The following is a 20260-nucleotide window of genomic DNA, read 5'->3' on the forward strand; positions in this document are numbered from 1 at the left end:
AAGACTACACTCCCCCTGATGGCTCTTGGGGAGAAGATATTCCATGCCTTGTTCAGCTTCTGTGGCTGCCCTGGGTTCTCTGGGACATATCCCTGTACACCTGGGCATTGAACTTGCATTGCTGTTCAACCACCTGCAGGATGAGAGTTTAGTTTTTGTACTCAGAAACCTCAGTTTGTAGCTATGTATTATAGTGATTCCTTTCAGGGAAAACATGTTTCACATAATTTCTGCACAGGGCAAGGCCAGAGACCAGCAGAGTTTTAGACTAAGACAGCAATCCCAGACCAAGTTCTCATTTTTGGGCCTTGAAACCTAATGAGATTTTTTTCTGCTGGACTTAGAATGTGTTTGGGAATAGTGACCCACTTTTTACTTCCTACTTTCTCTCTGCTGAAATTCCACTTTTTGTTGACTGTTAGATGTCTCTACTACCATTGTATTTTGGAACCAAATAATTTGTTTTATAATTTCATAGGTACCAAAACAAGTAATACTGTTGGTTAAGGATCAAATCTACTCTGAGTTTCACTCATACTTAATAGGTATAAGATTCAGAAATTTTGAACTGAAGAAACATAGCAAACTTTTGAACTTAGAATTAATTTTGAAATGCATTGAGACTTTTAGGGATGTTGGGAGGGGTGAATTTATTTTACAAATGAGAATTCATAATTCTCAGAGGCCAGAAGAAAGATCTGAGTGGACGGATGGTAACCCCCAAAATATTCACATATGACAAAAATGCAATGAAGCTTCATTGTAAAAGATGAGATGATGAGCTAATTCTGGATTCTCCAGGTGGGCAGCAAATCCATTGACAAGTGTTCCTGTATGTGAGGCAGAGAAAATTGGTCAGAGAAAATAAGAGGAGGCCATGTGATTTCAAGCCAAGGAATGACTGGAACCATCAGAAGGTGGAACAGCAAGGAAGAAGATACTGGACTAGAACTTATGGAGGAATGTAGTGCAGCTACCACCTTGGATTCAGACTTCTGGCCTCCAGATCTGTGAAACATGGCATTTCTGTTTTTTCAAGCTACTCAAGATGTGGTCATTTGTCACAGCATACCTAGTATACTGATATAGATTAGTCTTATATAAACATGGCAGAGATTTTCTTTCTTCTTAGTGTGTGGATGGTTCAAACAGCCTTAGAATTATTTGCTCCTTCAGCTTTGATAGAGTTCATTGTGGATCACTGGACCCCTCATGGTCTTGGGGAGGTGGTTCACTCATCTTTCTAATTCTCTTACATGAAAATCAATTTATATGTACAGGAATGTTTATTTGAAGTTAATTTGGCAGCTTTTCTAAAATAGCACATATATGAAATTTAATTGTGCAGAAATATGTTATATTTTTTCAATTTTTTCTAGCAGTTTATATTTGTAAGTTCTTCCTTGTTCCTTAGTTAAGATTTGCTTTACTATTTTTTTCTCAAGATACAAGGTTTTGAATTTTTGATACATATTTCTGTTTCCTCTTTTACCTTTAAATTTCTACTTCTATTCTTTCCACTTTATATATTTATGCAATTATATTTTATTTTCTACCCTCAGTATGGTTAAAGTTATGAATAAAATCTCATAAGTATTTAATATCTGATATTTTAGAGGAAAATTATAAAATTTATTTTAAGTAATGTATTTATATGTTAGATTCTTATGGTCAAAGTAAATGCATGGTAATTGTTGCAACAAGATTCTCATCAGTTCTCATGTTAATGTGATATTAATATAAAGAGAACAGATTCAATGTATTTCATAGATACAATTCAAAGACTATAATGATATTTCCCTTTCTTCACCCCTAGTTTTAAGTTATACATTTTTTTCTAGGTAATTGAATTTGCTGCAATGGTTAAGCTGTCCCTTGGGACATCAATACATCATACTGGAGTACCTGGTTTGCATCCCAGCAACTCCACTCCTGATTCAGCTTCTCCCATTTCATGCCCTTTAGAGCAGCAGGTGATGGCTTAAGGATTAGAATGCTTTTTTTTTTAACCAGAGATCTAAAAGATCTAAATTTTGTTCCTGGTTTCTGGCTTCAGCTGTTGGAAGCATCTGGGGAATAATTAGCAGATGAAGGATTGTTCTCTGTCTACCCTTGTGTCTCATTCTTTCTCTGAGCCTTTCAAATAAAATGAAAAGGAAATTCCTTCAGAAATTCTGTCAATTTCCATCCATTTTTATACTATTTATTTATTAGGAATAAATAAATGACAGTGAGATGCAGAAATACACACAACCACACACACCTACTTAAAGAGAGAGAGAGAGAGAGAGAGAGAGAGAGAACAAGCTTTCATCCGCTAGTTTACTCCCTAGATGATCCAAGTGCCATAGGTGAGCAGGTGGAAGCCAGAAGTTAAGACTCCAACTTGATCTCCCACATGGTTGTGAGGAGCCCAAGTATATGAGTTATCTTCTGCTGTCTTCCCAAGCCCATAAGCAGGGAGCTGACTGGGAAGCAAAGGAGCTGGGATTCAGACCTACTCTTCAGGGATATGGGGTGCTGGTATTGCAAGCAGCAGTGGAATCTGCTGCGCCATGACACCGGTCTCACATTTTTTCCCTTGATTTGAGAATTTTTGAGGAAAATTATAGCTGTTGTTATAGTTGTTAAATTTTCAAGTTGGGGGAAATTTTTGGTCCTTGATTTATATTACTAATTTTTACTTATGTTACATTTGGATAATAGCATTGGTTTTGGACCTTTACTGAAATAGTCTGGTGCAGAGTAAATTTTATACTCTATGGACATTTGAAATAAAATATATAACTTCAGAAAGAGAGATTGATTTATATCAGCCTCTATTAATTACATTATTCAATTATTCACATTTTTAAACCTATGATGTAGTGAAATTGTTGAAATACAATCTCCCATAAGTCTTATTCTAGATGTTTATCATATATATCATGCATGTATTGTAAATGTTGCTGCTGTTTGACAGGTGGCATCAACAATTTATATATATTGAATATTAGAGTGAATTCATCAGTTAAGTATAATAAAATGACATTCTGTCTTTTGTGATTTATGTTTGAATTCTATTAAGGTTGTTATTTTCCCATTTATGCTGTAGTTTTTATTTAAAGTTATAATCCTAATTTGTTTATTGTAGATACCTCTGGTTCTATCATGTCTCATTTTCCTTTTACTTCTATTATTTATAAAGTTTGATTTTTAGTTCTAGTGACTACTGTGATTTTTGTAAATTTAGGTAATGTGTTTTCTGCATTTCCTTTAATATATGTATTAGTACCATACATTAAACATCAACTAAAATAACAGTGTTTCCATTTTTCACACTTTTCTTAAATATTATTATATTTTAAATTTACATTTGCACTCTTAAGTTTGCTTATACATCTAATAATTTATTTAGTGGCCTTGATTTACATTTTGAATCCTATTACCCATAAAGCAATAAATGATTTTGTTTCATTTTTGATACTTTTTACTTAAAAAACATTTTGCTTCTACATCTCTAGGGCACCGTCTTTATATTCTGGTCAACCTCCTTGGTTCTGAAGAAGTCAACGCTTTGCTTGTCAGTTTCCTTTACTACTCACAAATACTTTTTGATTAGATGAAATATTCCTCAAGATAATATTTGTCATTTTAATAATTTTCAAAATGGTTCATCTCTAATCTCTGTACGTGAAGGGAAATATGACTGGATATTAAATGCTTTGGCTTGCAATCATTTTCTTGCACTCCACGTGTTGATTCACATGTTCCACAATATTTAAGAATCTTCTCCAACACAAAGCCTTTCCCAACCACCTTCTACCTCCAAGTACCTGATCCTCTTTTATCTCTGAACTCATAGAAGTTTAGCTACCTCTACATCATTAGCCTTTGACACTCTGTATTATAACTATTTTCATGTCTACCCACTTCTGAAGAGAAAGAATATTACTTAATTCATCTCATAGTCCATTCATTTGGAACAAATCCTATTATTTGGAGGGGGAATAATCTTCCTCAGTCTTAAATATAGATTTGTTTACAGTACTAAAGAGTCTATTGGCCGGTGCCATGGCTCACTAGGCTAATCCTCCACCTGTGGTGCTGGCACCCCAGGTTCTAGTCCCTGTTGGGGTGCTGGATTCTGTCCCGGTTGCTCCTCTTCCAGTCCAGCTCTCTGCTGTGGCCCGGGAGTGCAGTGGAGGATGGCCCAAGTGCTTGGGCCCTGCACCTGCATGGGAGACCAGGAGAAGCACCTGGCTCCTGGCTTTGGATCAGTGCAGGGCGCCAGCTGTGGTGGCCACTTGTGGGGAGAATCAACGGAAAAAGGAAGACCTTTCTCTCTGTCTCTCTCTCTCTCACTGTCTAACTCTGCCTGTCAAAAAAAAAAAAAAAAGGATCTATTGCAGTGAAGAATGAAAATGTCCATATAATTTATGAAACATGAATAAACACCTGCATGTGCCACAAATAATGAACATAAATAACTCATTGAATAATCATCCTTCTCTAAGGTATAATTCTTTCCCACTTATAAATGATGAAGCACAACACAAAAAATGTCAAGACACTGTCAAGGGGATATGAACTCTTTAAGTCCTTAAGCAATGTGCTAGCCTGCTAGAAATATCATATTAAATAAACAGTATGCAGTAACATTCCATTTTATAATAATGGTGAAATGTTTAATGGAATACAGTAGCAATACCATTAAAATATATTCTCATGCATTGTCTTTCAAAGTATTTATTACCTAATTTAAAATGAAATTATAAGTTTACTAAATCCATCTATCAGAACTCAGAGTATCTCTGCAATTTTTAATTCATAGACACAGAGTTAAGAAGCTAAAGTGATACTTGGGAAAAATTCTTCATCTCCTCAACCCATGTTAGAAGTGCTGATTCTGGAATAAATTTTACTTCCCAATGCAATTGGGCTACTGCTCAATATCCTAATTTAACAGCTCACTGTCAATGAGTTGGCTCTGATTTCATCTTAAATTTTAGTTTTTTAATTTCATTCTATTACTCTCAGTAATTACTTTTACAAACCATTGCTTTTTGTAGCTTATAAAATAATACTTTTCCTTCTTTAAAATTAAACCAATTCATATCACTATAGATGGTTATCATCTTTTCCATCAATCATTTTCTAGCCAGATTTACATATTGAGGACTTTTAAATTATTTCTTATTAACCATTTCTACTGTCTCTTAAATCACTCCAATATATTCCTCATCTGGAATTATATAACCATAACAAATATAAGAATACTGAAAAAGCCATTTAGCCAAGTCGTTCTATGAGTTAACTTTTCATGGAGTATAAAGAGGTCCTAAAACTGTTTAAGCAAGAGACTCACTAGGACCTCTCCTTTGCTGCATTTCTGTGCTGCATCATTGTCCAGGGTTCAGTGTCAGAATGGAGTTGATGCCAAAATCTTCATATGTAAAAAAAAAAAAAAACACTTTAATGATTAAAAGGTCAGATCTAAGAATAGGTATAACATCATTAATTTATGTTTTCTGAAAAAATATATATTCATAATAATGGTATTTTGTCAAAATACAAGAAAAGGGTATGAATGTAAATGTTTCACCAGGGAGATTTTCTTATTATGATATGGGGTGTAGTCCCTGTCCTAGGCCACTGACATTGTATGGTCAGAATACATGTACATACATTTTTGTTATACATTTTTCTATGCAAAAGAATGTAACTCTCATCAGTTGTCTACAATTCCAAAAATATTGATACATAAAAGTAGCACATATTTGCTTGTTGTGATTTGGACATGGAAAAATATTTTCATTCCAAATAATATACATAAATATTATAGTATATTACTACATTAAATATTTAATTATTTACTATCTACTATTTGCTGCTTATTATTTATATGTAATTACATACATGTATATTTAAAAAGCTCATGGAATGGAAATATGGAATTAAAGGTAAGTTTTTTTTTTGTGCAAATAAATTCTAAATCCACATATAGTTTACTTTCAGAGTATGAATATTTCCTGAACTTTTTAAAGGTCTATCATATTCGTTATTTCAAAAATTTTTATACAAAAGTAAATTTATCTTTTAATTTTCTGTTGTATTTTGTGGCACATGCATATAAGTTCAGATATATATGTATGCATGCCTGTGTATGTATATGTATGATATGTAAAAGAAAATTCAATGTACCAATACTTTTCAAAGCTCACCAAGATGGATGTGTATACCTTAACTTATCAGGATATTTTATCAGATTATTTATTTTGAACTAGTGCACTAAATTTTCTAGTTGTGTACAAAACAATCAATTAACATTCAATGTTGTTTCAAATGATTTATCATTCCAAGCTCATGGCTTGGACAGAAAGATGCCTAGAAAGAACAAAAGTTGCCCCCAAGCATGGTTTTACAAAAGTCATTAGAAATCTAGTGATAAATGTCACTTAATCAAAATTTGACCCTTCACTGGATAGCCTCTGGCTGAGTTGAATAACTTTCCAGATATTAGAACACTGCATGGATAAAAATAGAACCTGTACTGAATTAAAAAAGAAATCCCTAATCAATGTTCAGATTTTGTAAGTAATTTATTAGAATTAGAAACCTAGCTAGCTTTCTTGTATACAAAGTATGATAGGTGGAGTAGATGTTTGTAAGTGAACATTTTCATGTTTTTTGAGATTGACTTAAACTTTTAAAAATATACTTGTAACTTATTCTGTTCATTCTTATTTCACATCTCAAATCATTTGTTAAGTTAAATGGCAGAATAATTTTTTACACAGTGGCGATGGAAAGTTTTTAAAATACACTGTTCTGTTTTACAAAACTGTTTAACATCTTTCATAGAGAACTATACTCCTATAGTACACAATGGATACACATTCAAGGCAATCATCCATGCTTTCACAGTGTAATTAATTAGAAATAGGCAGAGTTAGACAGTGAGAGAAAGAGAGGCAGAGAGAAAGGTCTTCCTTTCCATTGGTTCACCCCCCAAGTGGCTGCTACAGTTGGCACGCTGCGCTGATCTAAAGCCAGGAGCCAGGTGCTTCCTCCTGGTCTCCCATGCGGGTGCAGGTCCCAAGCACTTGGGCCATCCTCCACTGCCTTCCTGGGCCACAGCAGAGAGCTGGACTGGAAGAGGGGCAACCGGGACAGAATCTGGCACCCCAACCAGGACTAGAAGCTGGTGTGCCAGTGCCACAGGTGGAGGATTAGCCAAGTGAGCTGCAGTGTGGGCCTAGAAATAAGTCTTATACTATCAGAAACAGCAGGTTTTAGAAAGATATGAGGAGCCAGTGTTATGCAGCAGCAGGTTAAATGGCCACCTGCAATGCTGGCATCCAATATGGGAGCTGGTTTGAGTTCTGGCTGTTCTACTTCAGAAGCTGCTCCCTGAGAATGTGCTGGGACAGTGGCAGAAGACAGCCCAAGTGCTGGGTCCCTGCCACCCCTGGGAGACGTGGATGGAGTTCCAGGATCCTGGCTTCACCTGGCCTCACTCCAGCATCCGTGTAGCAATCTGGGGAGTGAACCAGTGAATGGAAGATTGATTCTCTCTCTCTCTCTCATTCTCAATCTCTCTCCCTTTCTCACTCTCTCTATCACTCTGTATTTCAAATAAATAAATCTTAAATGAGGAAAAAAGTTATGAAATTACTACTTTTTCCACATGGAAGAATTGCAGAAATGTACACTATAATATGTGAAACAAAAAAGATAACCCAAAGAAGAAGATTGGTGACTGAAATATACCTGGAAATGTTGCAAAACAAAACCAATAGTTAATGTAAATTTTTAAGAAAATGAAAAGCCTTCTTCCGGAAAAAAAAAAAGTTAAAGGGAAGTAGATGATAAGAAGAAAGAAACAGCCTGCATCCATTATGCAGTATAATAAAGGATAAGTCATCCTGAGCATGGTTCTAAGTGCACTGAAGACCATGAAACAAGGAAGACAGAAAAAAGGACCACATAGGGTGCTCTGGAAAGTATAAATAAAAACTGGTGCAGGGGGGCACGGTGGTGCAGCAGGTTAATCCTCCCTCCACTTGCGGCGCCGGATTCCCATATGGGCTCTGGTTCTAGACCCAGCTGCTCCTCTTCCAATCCAGCTCTCTGCTATGGCCTGGGAAAGCACTGGAAGATGGCTCAAGTCCTTGGGCCCCTGCACCCACGTGGGAGACCCAGAAGTTGTTACTGGCTCCTGGCTCCTGGCTTCGGATCAGCGCAGCTCTGGCTGAAAAGACAGAAGACTTTTCTCTCTGTCTCTGCCTCTCAGTGTCTGTTACTATACCTCTCAAATAAAGAAATAAAATCTTAAAAAAAAGGTGCAGGTAAAACAAAGTGAATCAAAAAGAAATGAAGATTTCTATGCAGATAGAATTGTACTTATAAGTCAGATGCAGCATACAGAACTATTTTCATCGTATTTTATGTATTTTCCATAAACACCTTGTGAAGCGCTGAAATAAAATTGAATTGCAAAGACATGAGATAATGTCATAGATCTCTTAAATGGTAATATCAATATTTATACTTTAGTTAACAATAAAGATTCTATCTTTGACCATTCTTTGTTGTTTTTAAAAGACAAGCTTAAATTTTTTTAAGATTAATTTATTAGGCAGCACATAGGCCATTTAATAAGACAGAAAGAGGGAAGCGGCATTTGCTAAAATCAGGAGAGCATAGAAGATTAGAGGCTCATGGTAAAGAAAAATATTTGGAACAACTGTCTTCAAGAGCACAAATTGATAAAAGGGCCTCAAGAAGAGATTTTGAGGAATGCTGCTAAGGAGAAGGCAGTCCCTGGCTATGGGGGTTTATGTCAGGGGAAAGAACACATCATCTTGCATTCATCCTTATCTTTCTTTGCCTTTCCACCCAGTCAGGCTCCATTAAACAATGAATGAAAGTTATCAAAGTGTATTTACAATGTAGCACACCATGCACCAGTGAAGCTGACTTGGCAATTTTCTGATGAAGGAATGATATGGGCCGGAGTGTGCAGCTGCTTCTGCTGGCTTATTTATAGAGCTGTGCTGATTTTGATCTTTGAGGAGATTAGGTGTTCTGCCCTGCTGGCTAAGATGAGCTGCTGGAGAGATTAAAGAAGGAACAGATTTTTAGGACTATTTTATCCATTTCCTGCATCTGAATCAGTACCTCTTGAAGGTTAAAATCCACTTCAGTTATATAGTTTATTTTTTAAATTACAATTATTCACAGCATAAGATATACGGCAATGAAGTAACTATGCAGTTTACAAACCTAATGTGAGAGATCAAAAATTGTATGAATGCAAACATAAATGTACATCAGAGGAAATCTGGAGTATACTGAAAAAAATAAGTAGGTTGGACTTAACTGGTAGTTAAGATGCTCACATTCTACATCAGATTGGATTTGATGACTACTTGGATTTGATGACTGGCTCTGGCTCCTGACTCCAGCTTCCTGCTAATGCAGACCCTGGAAGGTAGCAGTGTTGCTCAAGTACTGGGTTCCTGCCACCCGTGTGGGAGACAACAGTTGGGTTTCTGCATCGCAACTTTGACCCTGGCTCAGCCCCACACATTTATACAGCATTTGAAGCAGTGGATAGGAACTCTTTAGCATAACTTATCTGTCTCTGCCTCTTTATCTGTCTCTAAAAATTTAAAAACATTAGAAAATAAATTAAGAAAGTGAAAACACAACTTACACTCATTATTTGTCAATATTATTTTTAGTATACCATCACTACTATCTATACAACTGGAACTTATCATTTTGAAAATGTCTATTGTGTTTAAACAAAATAGAATGAAGTATTCATGGTAATTAACTATATGTATATACATATTTCATATTACCTTAGGTTTTCAGAGAATATCAAATTAACTTCAGCAACACATGATAAAAATGTCTATATCATTTTCTTGTTTTTTTTTTTTTTTATTTATTTGACAGGTAGAGTTATAAAGAGTGGGAGAGAGAGAGAGAACAGAGAGAAAGGTCTTCCTTCCGTTGGTTCACTCCTCAAATGGCCACTACAGCTGGCATGTGCCGACCGAAGCCAGGAGCCAGGTGTTTCTTCCCGGTCTCCCTGCGGGTGCAGGGGCCCAAGCACTTGTGCAATCCTCCATTGCACTCCTGGGGCCAAAGCAGAGAGCTGGACTGGAAGAGGAGCAACTGGGACTAGAATCCGGTGCCCATATAGGATGCCAGCACCACAGGTGGAAGATTAACCAAGTGAGCCATGGCGCCGGCCCCCTATCATTTGCAGTGCCACAGTCAATACCTGTATATGTGTATAGTCATCATGCATTCTTTTTTCCAAATTTCGTATAACCTTTTCTTAAAGATGACAAGGCCCAAAAGACAGGAACATCCCTCCTATGCACACCCTAGATCATTACAATTATTTGCAGCCAGCTCCTTCTTCCTCCTGCTCCTGAGTTGTCTCGGTGAAGGAAGCAAATTATCACGTTTTTGCCTTCCTCTGATCAAAATGCCACTCGGAGCCTCTTCTAATCCCCAATTCTCCTTATAGATCCATTGTCTTCACCAGTTTCCTTAATGTCTAACCTCTATTGAATTCCTATGCCTGGAAACATCCTATATTCACCTAATTAAAAATAAAATCTTGTGTTCTTATTAATTTGCTTGATAGTGTTTTTTTAAAAAAATATTTCTTTATTTATTTGAAAGTGAGAGTCACAGAGCTAGAGGGAGAGATGGAGAGACAGAGATCTTACATCCATTGATTCACTCCACATATAACCACAATGGGCAGGCCTGGGTTAGGCTGAAGCCAGGAGTCAGGAACTTTATCTGGGTTTCATGCCCAAGCAATTGGGCGATCTTCTGCTGCTTTCCCAGGTGTATTAGCAGGGAGCTAGATCAGAAGTGGAGCAGTCAGGACCAATGCTCCTATGGGATGCAAGTGCCTCAGGAGGAAGCTTTACCCACTATGCCACAGTACTAGCCCTGCTTGAGAACCGCCATCCTGCATGTTATTACAAAGCTCCCCTGGCCAGCGCCGTAGCTCAATAGGCTAATCCTCCACCTGCGGCACTGGCACACGGGGTTCTAGTCCCGGTCGGGGCGCCGGATTCTGTCCCAGTTGCCCCTCTTCCAGGCCAGCTCTCTGCTGTGGCCAGGGAGTGCAGTGGAGGATGGCCCAAGTGCTTGCGTTCTGCACCCGCATGGGAGACCAGGAGAAGCACCTGGCTCCTGGCTTCAGATCAGCGCGGTGTGTGGGCCGCAGAGTGCCAGCCGCAGCGGCCATTGGAGGGTGAAGCAATGGTAAAGGAAGACCTTTCTCTCTGTCTCTCTCTCTCACTGTCCACTCTGCCTTTAAAAAAAAAATAATTAAAAAAAAAAAAAGCTCCCAAGCTGGTGTGTTTCTCCTTTTTATCTTCACTTGGGCTTGTTTCCTATTCTTTCTCCACCACATTGCAATTTTTCTCTCCATCGTAGCAAAGCACAATTTTATCTCATTCCATCCTCATATGTCACATGGTAATGTGTTTGGACTCTGAAGACAGATTGTTCCAGTTCAATTTTCTGTCCACTGTTTGACCACCATTCTTTCTCTCTCTGTTATTTGTTTTTTTTTTTTTTTTTTTTTCACTGCGAAGTGGAGATGATAATATTCCTTGCTTCATAAAGGCATAGTAAAATTTAAAGGAACAATAATAGGTATACTAACTCAAAAGTGTTCATAATAGGGACTGGAATTGTGCCTTAGCTGTTGAGGCTGCAACCTGCAATGCCAGCACCCTGTATGGGGCCAGATCTTGTCCCAGGTACTCTACTTCTTATCCAGCTCCCTTGTAATGGCCTGGGAATGGTAGTGAAAGAGAACACAAGTGTCTGAGCCCCCACCACCCACGTAGGAAACCCGGATGAAGCTCTAAGCTCCCGGTTTCAGATTGGTCCAGCACTGGCTACCGCGGCCATCTGGCAAGTGAACCAGAGGATGGAATATCTCTGCCTCTGTAGCTCTTTCAAATAAAAATAAACAGATCTTTAAAAAACTGTTTAAAATCTAAACAGACACAGAGGGAATACAAAACAAATATAACTTGCTTTTACATTAGTCATGATGATAATTATAATGATTATAATCACTAGGGGTAATTATCCAGGAATTCCTCTGCTCCTTTGCTGAATCTAATATAACTTCCCCTAAATTATATTAAATTTCTAGACTACTTCATATTTTTAATGACTACTTTCCTCATATGTCACCTTTTGGAAATTTTCAATGCCAAATTATTCTCCTAATTTTCGAAAATTGCCTCAAAGACCCCTTTAATTTCCAGTCTTCATCTTATTTCTTCAAAACTGGTGTTTCTGGGGCCAGTGCTGTGGCACAGTGGACTAAACTGCCTCTTGCAGTGCAGGATCCCATATGCATGCCAGGTAGGGACCCTGCTGCTCCACTTTTGATCCAGCCCTGCTAATGCTCTGGGAAAGAAGTGGAAGATGGCCCAAATCCTTCTGCCCTTGCACCCAAGTGGAGACCTGGAAGAGGCTCCTGGCTTTGCCCTGGCTCATCCCTGGCTAGTGAGGCCATTTGGCAGTGAACCAGTGGATGGAAGATCTGTTTCTCTCTCCATCTCACCTTTCTCTCTCTCTCTCTCTATATATATATATATATATATACATCTATATATAATTCTGCATTTTAAATAAATAAATCTTTAAAAAATGGTGTTTCTGAGGATTCAAGATAAAACTCCCAAAAATAATTAATCCATTTTACCTGAATTCAACTAAGGAAAAGATCATCCAGAAAATGAAAAGTACCTTACCTTTTAGTGAATGTCCCCATCTAATAATTACTCTAATATTTATTGAATGTTCACTGTGTGTCAAAAGTTGAGCTAGATGTTAAGAGGGAAGTTGTGAATTGACACATTGTCTTGTCATTATTTGCCTGGAACAATAATTAATCAGAAAGACTGCTATCAAGTGAGACCTCTCTTCTTCCTACTTAAATATATTCAATAGTTTTCCATTTGACATAATTTATGCTTTCCTTTCATTCTCTCTTGTATTGAATCAACTATGTTATTTTGGTTCCTAAATATCTGCCCAGATGAGTCACTTGGGACATTTCCTTTCATTCTCTCAGAATGCTCATCCTCGCAATCCTTCAGTTCTCTGTGCAACCACTACTAAATACCACACCGACTCAAATATCTCAGATTGTATTCCCCAACAGCACCAACTAATACTTTTCATGGAAAGTGTTAATTACCATTCCTGGAATCTATGTGACACTGTGTTAGTGTCTGTCCCCTCTCATACATTGGAAGCTCTGTGCAAATATGGACTGCCTGGAATGAGGCTTTGCTCATCTTTCTCATCTTGGGGTATCTCATATGGAGCAATGCAGTGAGAGCATGAGGCACTCAAAATACATACATTTGTTAAATAACAATGAGTATGTTGACTTTTTCATTATATATTCTTAATCTAGGTTTGACAGTCCTGAGAATGTAAGATGTCAATGAGAAAATACACTTGTTGAGACACTTATGTTTTATGTATACCAGTGATGATGATTGCTCTGTAAATATTTAAGTACTTCAAGCTGTGCTTAGCAATCTCCTTTGGTAAGATTTAAAAGACAAGTTCATGTTCACTTTTAAGTAAATATGAAACTATTATCATAAATAACGCAAATAGTAAAATATACAAAATACACACATAGTAGATAGATGATAGATAAATATATGGATTCACTTTACCATGTAAAGTTTCATATTGGGATTAAATTTCTCAGTCTATGTTCTGAACATATTCTAAAGTCAATCAGTTAGAATATTTGTTAAAATGACAAATGTCTCAGTCCCCTTCCAGTCTTACTACACCAAAATATATGAATCCAGGTTCGAAAGACATGAATTTCCTCTTATTCTCAAACTAAAATCTTAGCACATAATACACTAAGGCACTGCATTGGGAGTTCCATTTAGAACCTATTGCATTAATTGTCTGCATTCCCATTTATTTTTACAAGGGCACCAGTGTTTTTTTTTTTTTTTTTTTTTGTTTGTTTGTTTGTTTGTTTGTTTTTTTGACAGGCATAGTAGACAGTGAGAAAGAGAGACAGAGAGAAAGGTCTTCCTTTTCTGTTGGTTCACTCCCCAATGGCTGCTGCGGCCGGTGTGCCAGGTGCTTCCTCCTGTTCTCCCATGCAGGTGCAGGGCCCAAGGACTTGGGCCATCCTCCACTGCACTCCCGGGCCACAGCAGAGAGCTGGCCTGGAAGAGGAGCAGCCGGGACAGAATCTGGAGCCCCAACCGGGACTAGAACCTGGTGTGCCCGTACTGCAGGTGGAGGATTAGCCTATTGAGCCACAGCGCTGGCCCAGTGTCATATATTCTTAAAAGCAAATTAATAATAGTTTTTCCCCCCAATGATACCATCTTACGAATAAAAAAATGAGGAGAAAGTTAATGGGTGTACTGAAGCTGATTTGATGAATCCATGATTATTAAGCAAAATTACGTCTTTTAATGTGTGTTATCTACACATTGAGGAGATTTTATATTAGTTAGAAATGTCCCTGAATGTTACATGGATTACAACAATGTGGAATAATAACATTAACATAATGGGCATTCATGAAAAAAAATCTATTATCTGAAAATTCTGAGATCTGTTGCATTAGTATGATTTTTTGAAAACACAAAAGCTGAGTCAGGTATATTTTTATTAATATATGCATAAATTTGGAGAAAACTGCTATAACCAAATATTCAATGGGGAAAGCAGAGGAGGAAGGTAGGTAAGTAAATAGAAAGTAAGTAAGTATTGTCCAAAGATAAAAGGATATGGAAATGAAATGGACAAGAAAGCAGAATAGAAATAAATAGACCAGAAAGGCAAGAAAAATGGAAGAAGAGGTGGGGGAAAGAGCAAGAAAACAAGGTAGAGCCATAGGAAAGCAAAACTCTTATCTGTGACTGGATATCACACCAGAATGTCAAAGAAATACAAAAAGTAGAATCTAATTGAAGTACCTTCTTTTACTTCATCTTTCAAAAATGTTTAAGATGCTATGTTCTTCTTGAATACAACATTATAAAAATTAAAGTTATAAAGTAACATAGTTATAAAGTAACATAACCTAATATTATTTAGTAAGTTTATGTCTTCAATTTGTGTGCAAAATACTCAAGGGCTATTACTTCTATTTATTTTTTGTTCTATCATAAACTATGTACACCAATAGTTAAGAATAGTGATTTAGAAAAAAATTTAATCATACACCTGAGTTTATTCAATCAGAACAATACAGTTTTTAAAAAATATTTTTATGAGTCTTCAAATATTTGTTCAGTCCACTCTTAGATATTTTTAACAAATTAGTAAAGGACTCTTGCTTCTAAGATTATTTATTGTAAGGACTCAGTTTATTAATGAATATCACTAATTGGATATCAGCAAATTCCTGTTGCTCTTAAAAATTCACTACACTTTGATGAGCTTAATTATATGCATTTCATGGATATCACTGGAATATTTCATCAAGATGTGAGCAGAGATGAAACATAAAGAATGATTCCTAGTGTATTTCACATCAGTTCTTCCTTCCTTAAGAAAATATATTTCCTGACAAAGGATCTGAGGAGTTGAACCCAACCATAACTGAAATGTACCTGTATCTCAAGGAGAAAATAATGATCAGGGGGCATGGGCTACTCATCTTTCTGTTGACATTTCTACTAATGGAAAGATGGGTGAATTGACTGAGTCATAGAAAGTATGTTTTTTGTTTGTGTGCTTTACCTTCTTTAAGGAAAGGATCCCTTCTCTGGTCTCTTTGTCAGTGGAGATGGAGAAAACTCCAACACCATCACCGTTTATGATGGAATATGTCATGTCAGCATTTGAGCCTGTGTCGGCATCATTGGCCTTGATTTTCCCAACAGCTGAACCAACTTGAGCTGACTCAGGAACATACAGTTGATAGTGCTCTGAAAGATATTTCACATGAAACTTAACAATAACAACATTCATAAAATGATCTTACAGCAAAAAGGCAATACATATTTCAGCCACATATTCAAATGAACATTAGATTAAGCAATGTATAATGAGGATTTTTTCAAATATTAAAATTAGGATATTATTTTAAGATGAAATACTGCATTTCTGTAGATTTTAGAATATATCTAAATACTTTACATGGAAAGAAATTGTATAGATAAATATTAAATATTTTATTGGCCCAACATTGTTAAGCAACAGAAAAATAGATAAAGGTCAAGTTTATATACCTAAGTTAAATAAAAACTGGATTACTAAAGAATTAATGTAGTATCAATTCTTTTCTTCCAAGCAGCATTTCAAGTTCATATATAACAGTATAGAGAACATGGAATAAAACAGGAAAACAAAGGAGAAAATGGCATAGGTTACACAGTTTACTATTTTATAAAAATAATGATATTTAGTAAAATATGTAAGCCATAAAAGAGAAAGATAATAAATATATTCAAAAATCATTTACCATTCTTTCCTTTTTTTAAGTTGAATTGACTGATTATTTTATTTTTTAATTTACTTGACAGAGTTAGACAGTGAGAGAGAGAGACAGAAAGGTCTTCCTTCCATTGATTCGCCCCCCCAAATGGCCGGCCGGTGCTGCGTCAATCTAAAGCCAGGAGCCAGGTGCTTCCTCCTGGTCTCCCATGTGAGTGCAGGGCCCAAGCACCTGGGCCATCCTCCACTGCCTTCCTGGGCTACAGCAGAGAGCCAGACTTAGGAGGAGGAGGAGGATTGACCAAGTAAGCACGGTGCTGGCCCCTACCGTTTATTTCTCTTCAGTTTGAGAAAGGATTTGAGAGAAATTTGTAAGGCATATAAATAAAGTTATCAAAGATTTTAAAATCCTTGTTGATGAAAATGCAAATTAGTACATCCACCATGCACAATAGTATGCAGATTCCTCCAAAAACTAAAAATGCCTCTACTATGTGACCTAGTTATCCTACTTACAAGAGTACAGCCACAGGAAATGAAATCAGAAAATGAAAGTTAACTGCACTCTCATGTTTACTGTAGCCCAATTCACAATAGCAAAGCTATGGAATCAACTTAGATGTTTAAAATGTTCATCAGCTTGGGGCTGGCGCTGTGGCGTGGCAGGTTAAAGTCCTGGCCTGAGGCGCTGGCATCCCATATGGCCGCTGGTTCTAGGCCTGGCTGCTCCTTTTCCAATCCAGCTTTCTGCTATGGCCTGGAAAGCAGTAGAAGATGGCCCAAGTCCTGCACCTGTGTGGGAGACCTGGAGGAGGCACCTGGCTCCGGGCTTCAGATCTGTGCAGCTCTGGACATTGTGGCCATCCGGGGAGTGAACCAGTGGATGGAAGATCTCTCTCTCTCTCTTTCTCTACCTCTCTCTGTAACTCTGTCTTTCAAATAAATAAAATAAATCTTTAAAAAAAAAGTTCATCAGCTGATGACTAGATAAAGAAAATGTGGTAGATACACACTATGGATATTACTCAGAAAGAAGAATGGAATCTTTAAATGTGCAAGAAAGTGGTTGAAATGGAAAATAATTATGCTAAGTGAAATAAATCAGATGAGAAAGACTAATTCCACATGTTTTCTCTAATATATGAAAGTTAATAGAGCATAATAAATGTGTGGATGCGATATACTCAATATATATGGACTTATAAATATTGCCTTCACTGAATTACACTCTCTACATAATAATATACAATTCTTTCCTTACTTTACATCGTTGTCTTGAATCTCACATTATATGACTTTAATATCCCCTTTCAAGAAAATATATATGTGCATAATATCTACAAATGAAGTGAATATAACAAAATGTTAAAATTGTTAAATCTAAATAAACAAGTAAATACTTTAAAATTAATAAATTAGTAGTCATCTTCTAAAATTTATTAAGATATAGAGTCTAGAATGAGTCAGTTGCCTAGATATTATGGTCTCTAAATCCAACTAAATTAGGGTTTATCACAAATCTGTATGCCTCACAAAAGAATTTCTGCTCGTTAACACTGGGGTAAGAACCCTCACCGACAAAGAATCCTACGTAAACAGATAAATCTGAGAGTTATAATGACAGCATTTTAAATCAGGTTGTATTTACAAAACAAGATGGAAAAACTTGGCAAGTAGGTCATAAAAGCTTATGACTCAGAAATCATTTATACCAAGTCTTGCCAGATGGAACATATTCCTGTAAGACACAGATCATGGGTATAGAAAAAACTGATCTTTCACTCTACAGTCTATGAATTGTCAGAACAGTAACTTTTCCCAATCACTATGTCTTATTAGACAATATGGATTTTATTCAAATTGTTTTATCTACTTTATATAGACTTAAAACACTATAAATTGTGAATTATTTATCAATTTTTAGTAGGCAGCCAGTAAATTGACCCCTCCTACTATCCTGACATTCCCAATGCTCATCCCTTGTATAATTCTTCCCCCTTCAATATTGACTAAATATAATGACTCATTTCCATTGAATTCAGTGCAGCAAAACAGATGGGATGCTACTAATAAGATAAAATTACAAAAAATATAGTAATTTTTTCTTTTTTTAAAGACTTAGACCCTGGGCCGGCTCCACAGCTCAACAGGCTAATCCTCTGCCTAGCTGCGCTGGCACACCGGGTTCTAGTCCCGGTCAGGGTGCCGGTTTCTGTCCTGGTTGCCCCTCTTCCAGGCCAGCTCTCTGTGTGGCCAGGGAGTGCAGTCGAGGATGGCCCAAGTCCTTGGGCCCTGCACCCCATGGGAGACCAGGAGAAGTACCTGGTTCCTGACATCGGATCAGTGCTGGCCACAGCGCGCCGGCCGCGGCAGCCATTGGAGGGTAAACCAACGGCAAAGGAAGACCTTTCTCTCTGTCTCTCTCTCTCTCACTGTCCACTCTGCCTGTCAAAATAAATAAATAAATAAATAAATAAATAAATAAAACAAGACTTAGACCCGGTCTCCGAGGTGAGTGGCAGGCCTATAACTTGGGTCATTAGCCACTGTTTTCCCTAGGCCATTATAGAGACCTGGATCGAAAGTAAAGCAGCCAGGATATGAACTGGTGCCCTTGTGGGATGCTGGCATTGCAAGTGATGACTTTACATACTAGACCGTAATGCTGCTCCCAATATTGGTTGTTGTAACCTGCTACACGGATTGACTTACAGTGTAGCTCCAGATAAATCATGTGCACCTCTGATGTAGTTATTTAAGATTTGCTGAATTCAATGGAACATTTTTAGTTCTTGTCATCACTGGATCTTTGGTGTGATGTTCAGAGAAAATCATCTCTGTCACTATGCCTTTCAAATAAATGAAATAGATCTTACAAAGCCAAAAAAAAAAAAGAAAGAAAAGCAAAGAACACCTGATAGATGGTTCCATAGTAAATTCCGATCAGCATTTCTATTGTTAACAAATAATACCTCAAACTACTATGTGCTTTGGGTCACAATAAGGTCATATGCTCTTAGAGTGTTATGCAGTTTTCAAGAGAACTAAATAAACACTGAGGTGATAATTTTACACAAAAAACATGCACACACATAAATATGTCCTCACAAATATTAAATATGTTATCTACTTAAGTACATACATGTTGTAACTAAATTTTGTCTTCCCTAAATTTATATGTTAAAGCCCCAACCCCTATTACTTCTCGATTTCTGAAAAGCATGTAAATCCTTTTAAATGCTAACTAATTCTATTGTCAGCTTTATAATCTAGAAATGACTTTCTTAAGGAATTAGGAGCCATCTCTCTGAAATGTAATCTTCCAGGAAAAGAGAGACCCTGCCTCACGGTTTCTGCCCCTATATCAGAACTGCAAAGCTACCTCCTGTGATAAAGCTGTGAGAACTTTGTGTGTTTGTTTTTTCTTTAGAGAAAGCCAATTAACTAACAGATGCTATCACAATTTCCAAGTGAATCTAAGATATAGTATATATGACAAATTTCACTATGGAGTCATTTAAATTGCAGAAATTTTTTTTGCTTAAGATCAGGCATGTGATGAGTTTTATTTGAATGACTATATAAAAAGGTGAGATTTCTTTCTGTCACTGTAAGATTTCACTGGATTTCCTGTGATATGTATCACATCAAAGCTTAGCATTTATTTAATAGTGAAATTGTTTCTTTGTTTTCTGCTTTTGTGGACAGGTTTTTCGGAGTTTGTAATTATTTTGATTTTAATTGTATTTTCCCAAGTTTTAAATTTTATTTATAT

At 36.7% G+C, this 20260-nt stretch overlaps 1 protein-coding gene across 4 annotated transcripts in view; it reads right to left on the reverse strand.

The window, feature by feature from the left end:
- The window catches only part of CDH18 (cadherin 18), a 974018-nt gene that overhangs the window by 87340 nt on the left and 866418 nt on the right, over positions 1–20260 (reverse strand). For all 4 annotated transcript variants that reach the window (XM_089313132.1, XM_017344660.4, XM_017344659.4 and 1 more), the window contains one exon: positions 15790–15977. In XM_089313132.1, the coding sequence (XP_089169258.1) occupies positions 15790–15977 (188 nt within the window). The remainder of the gene's footprint in view (positions 1–15789; positions 15978–20260) is intronic.

The sequence above is a fragment of the Oryctolagus cuniculus genome, chromosome 14, assembly GCF_051225735.1.
Source record: "Oryctolagus cuniculus isolate XC-2025 breed Fujian yellow rabbit chromosome 14, ASM5122573v1, whole genome shotgun sequence".
Lineage (NCBI taxonomy): Eukaryota > Metazoa > Chordata > Mammalia > Lagomorpha > Leporidae > Oryctolagus > Oryctolagus cuniculus.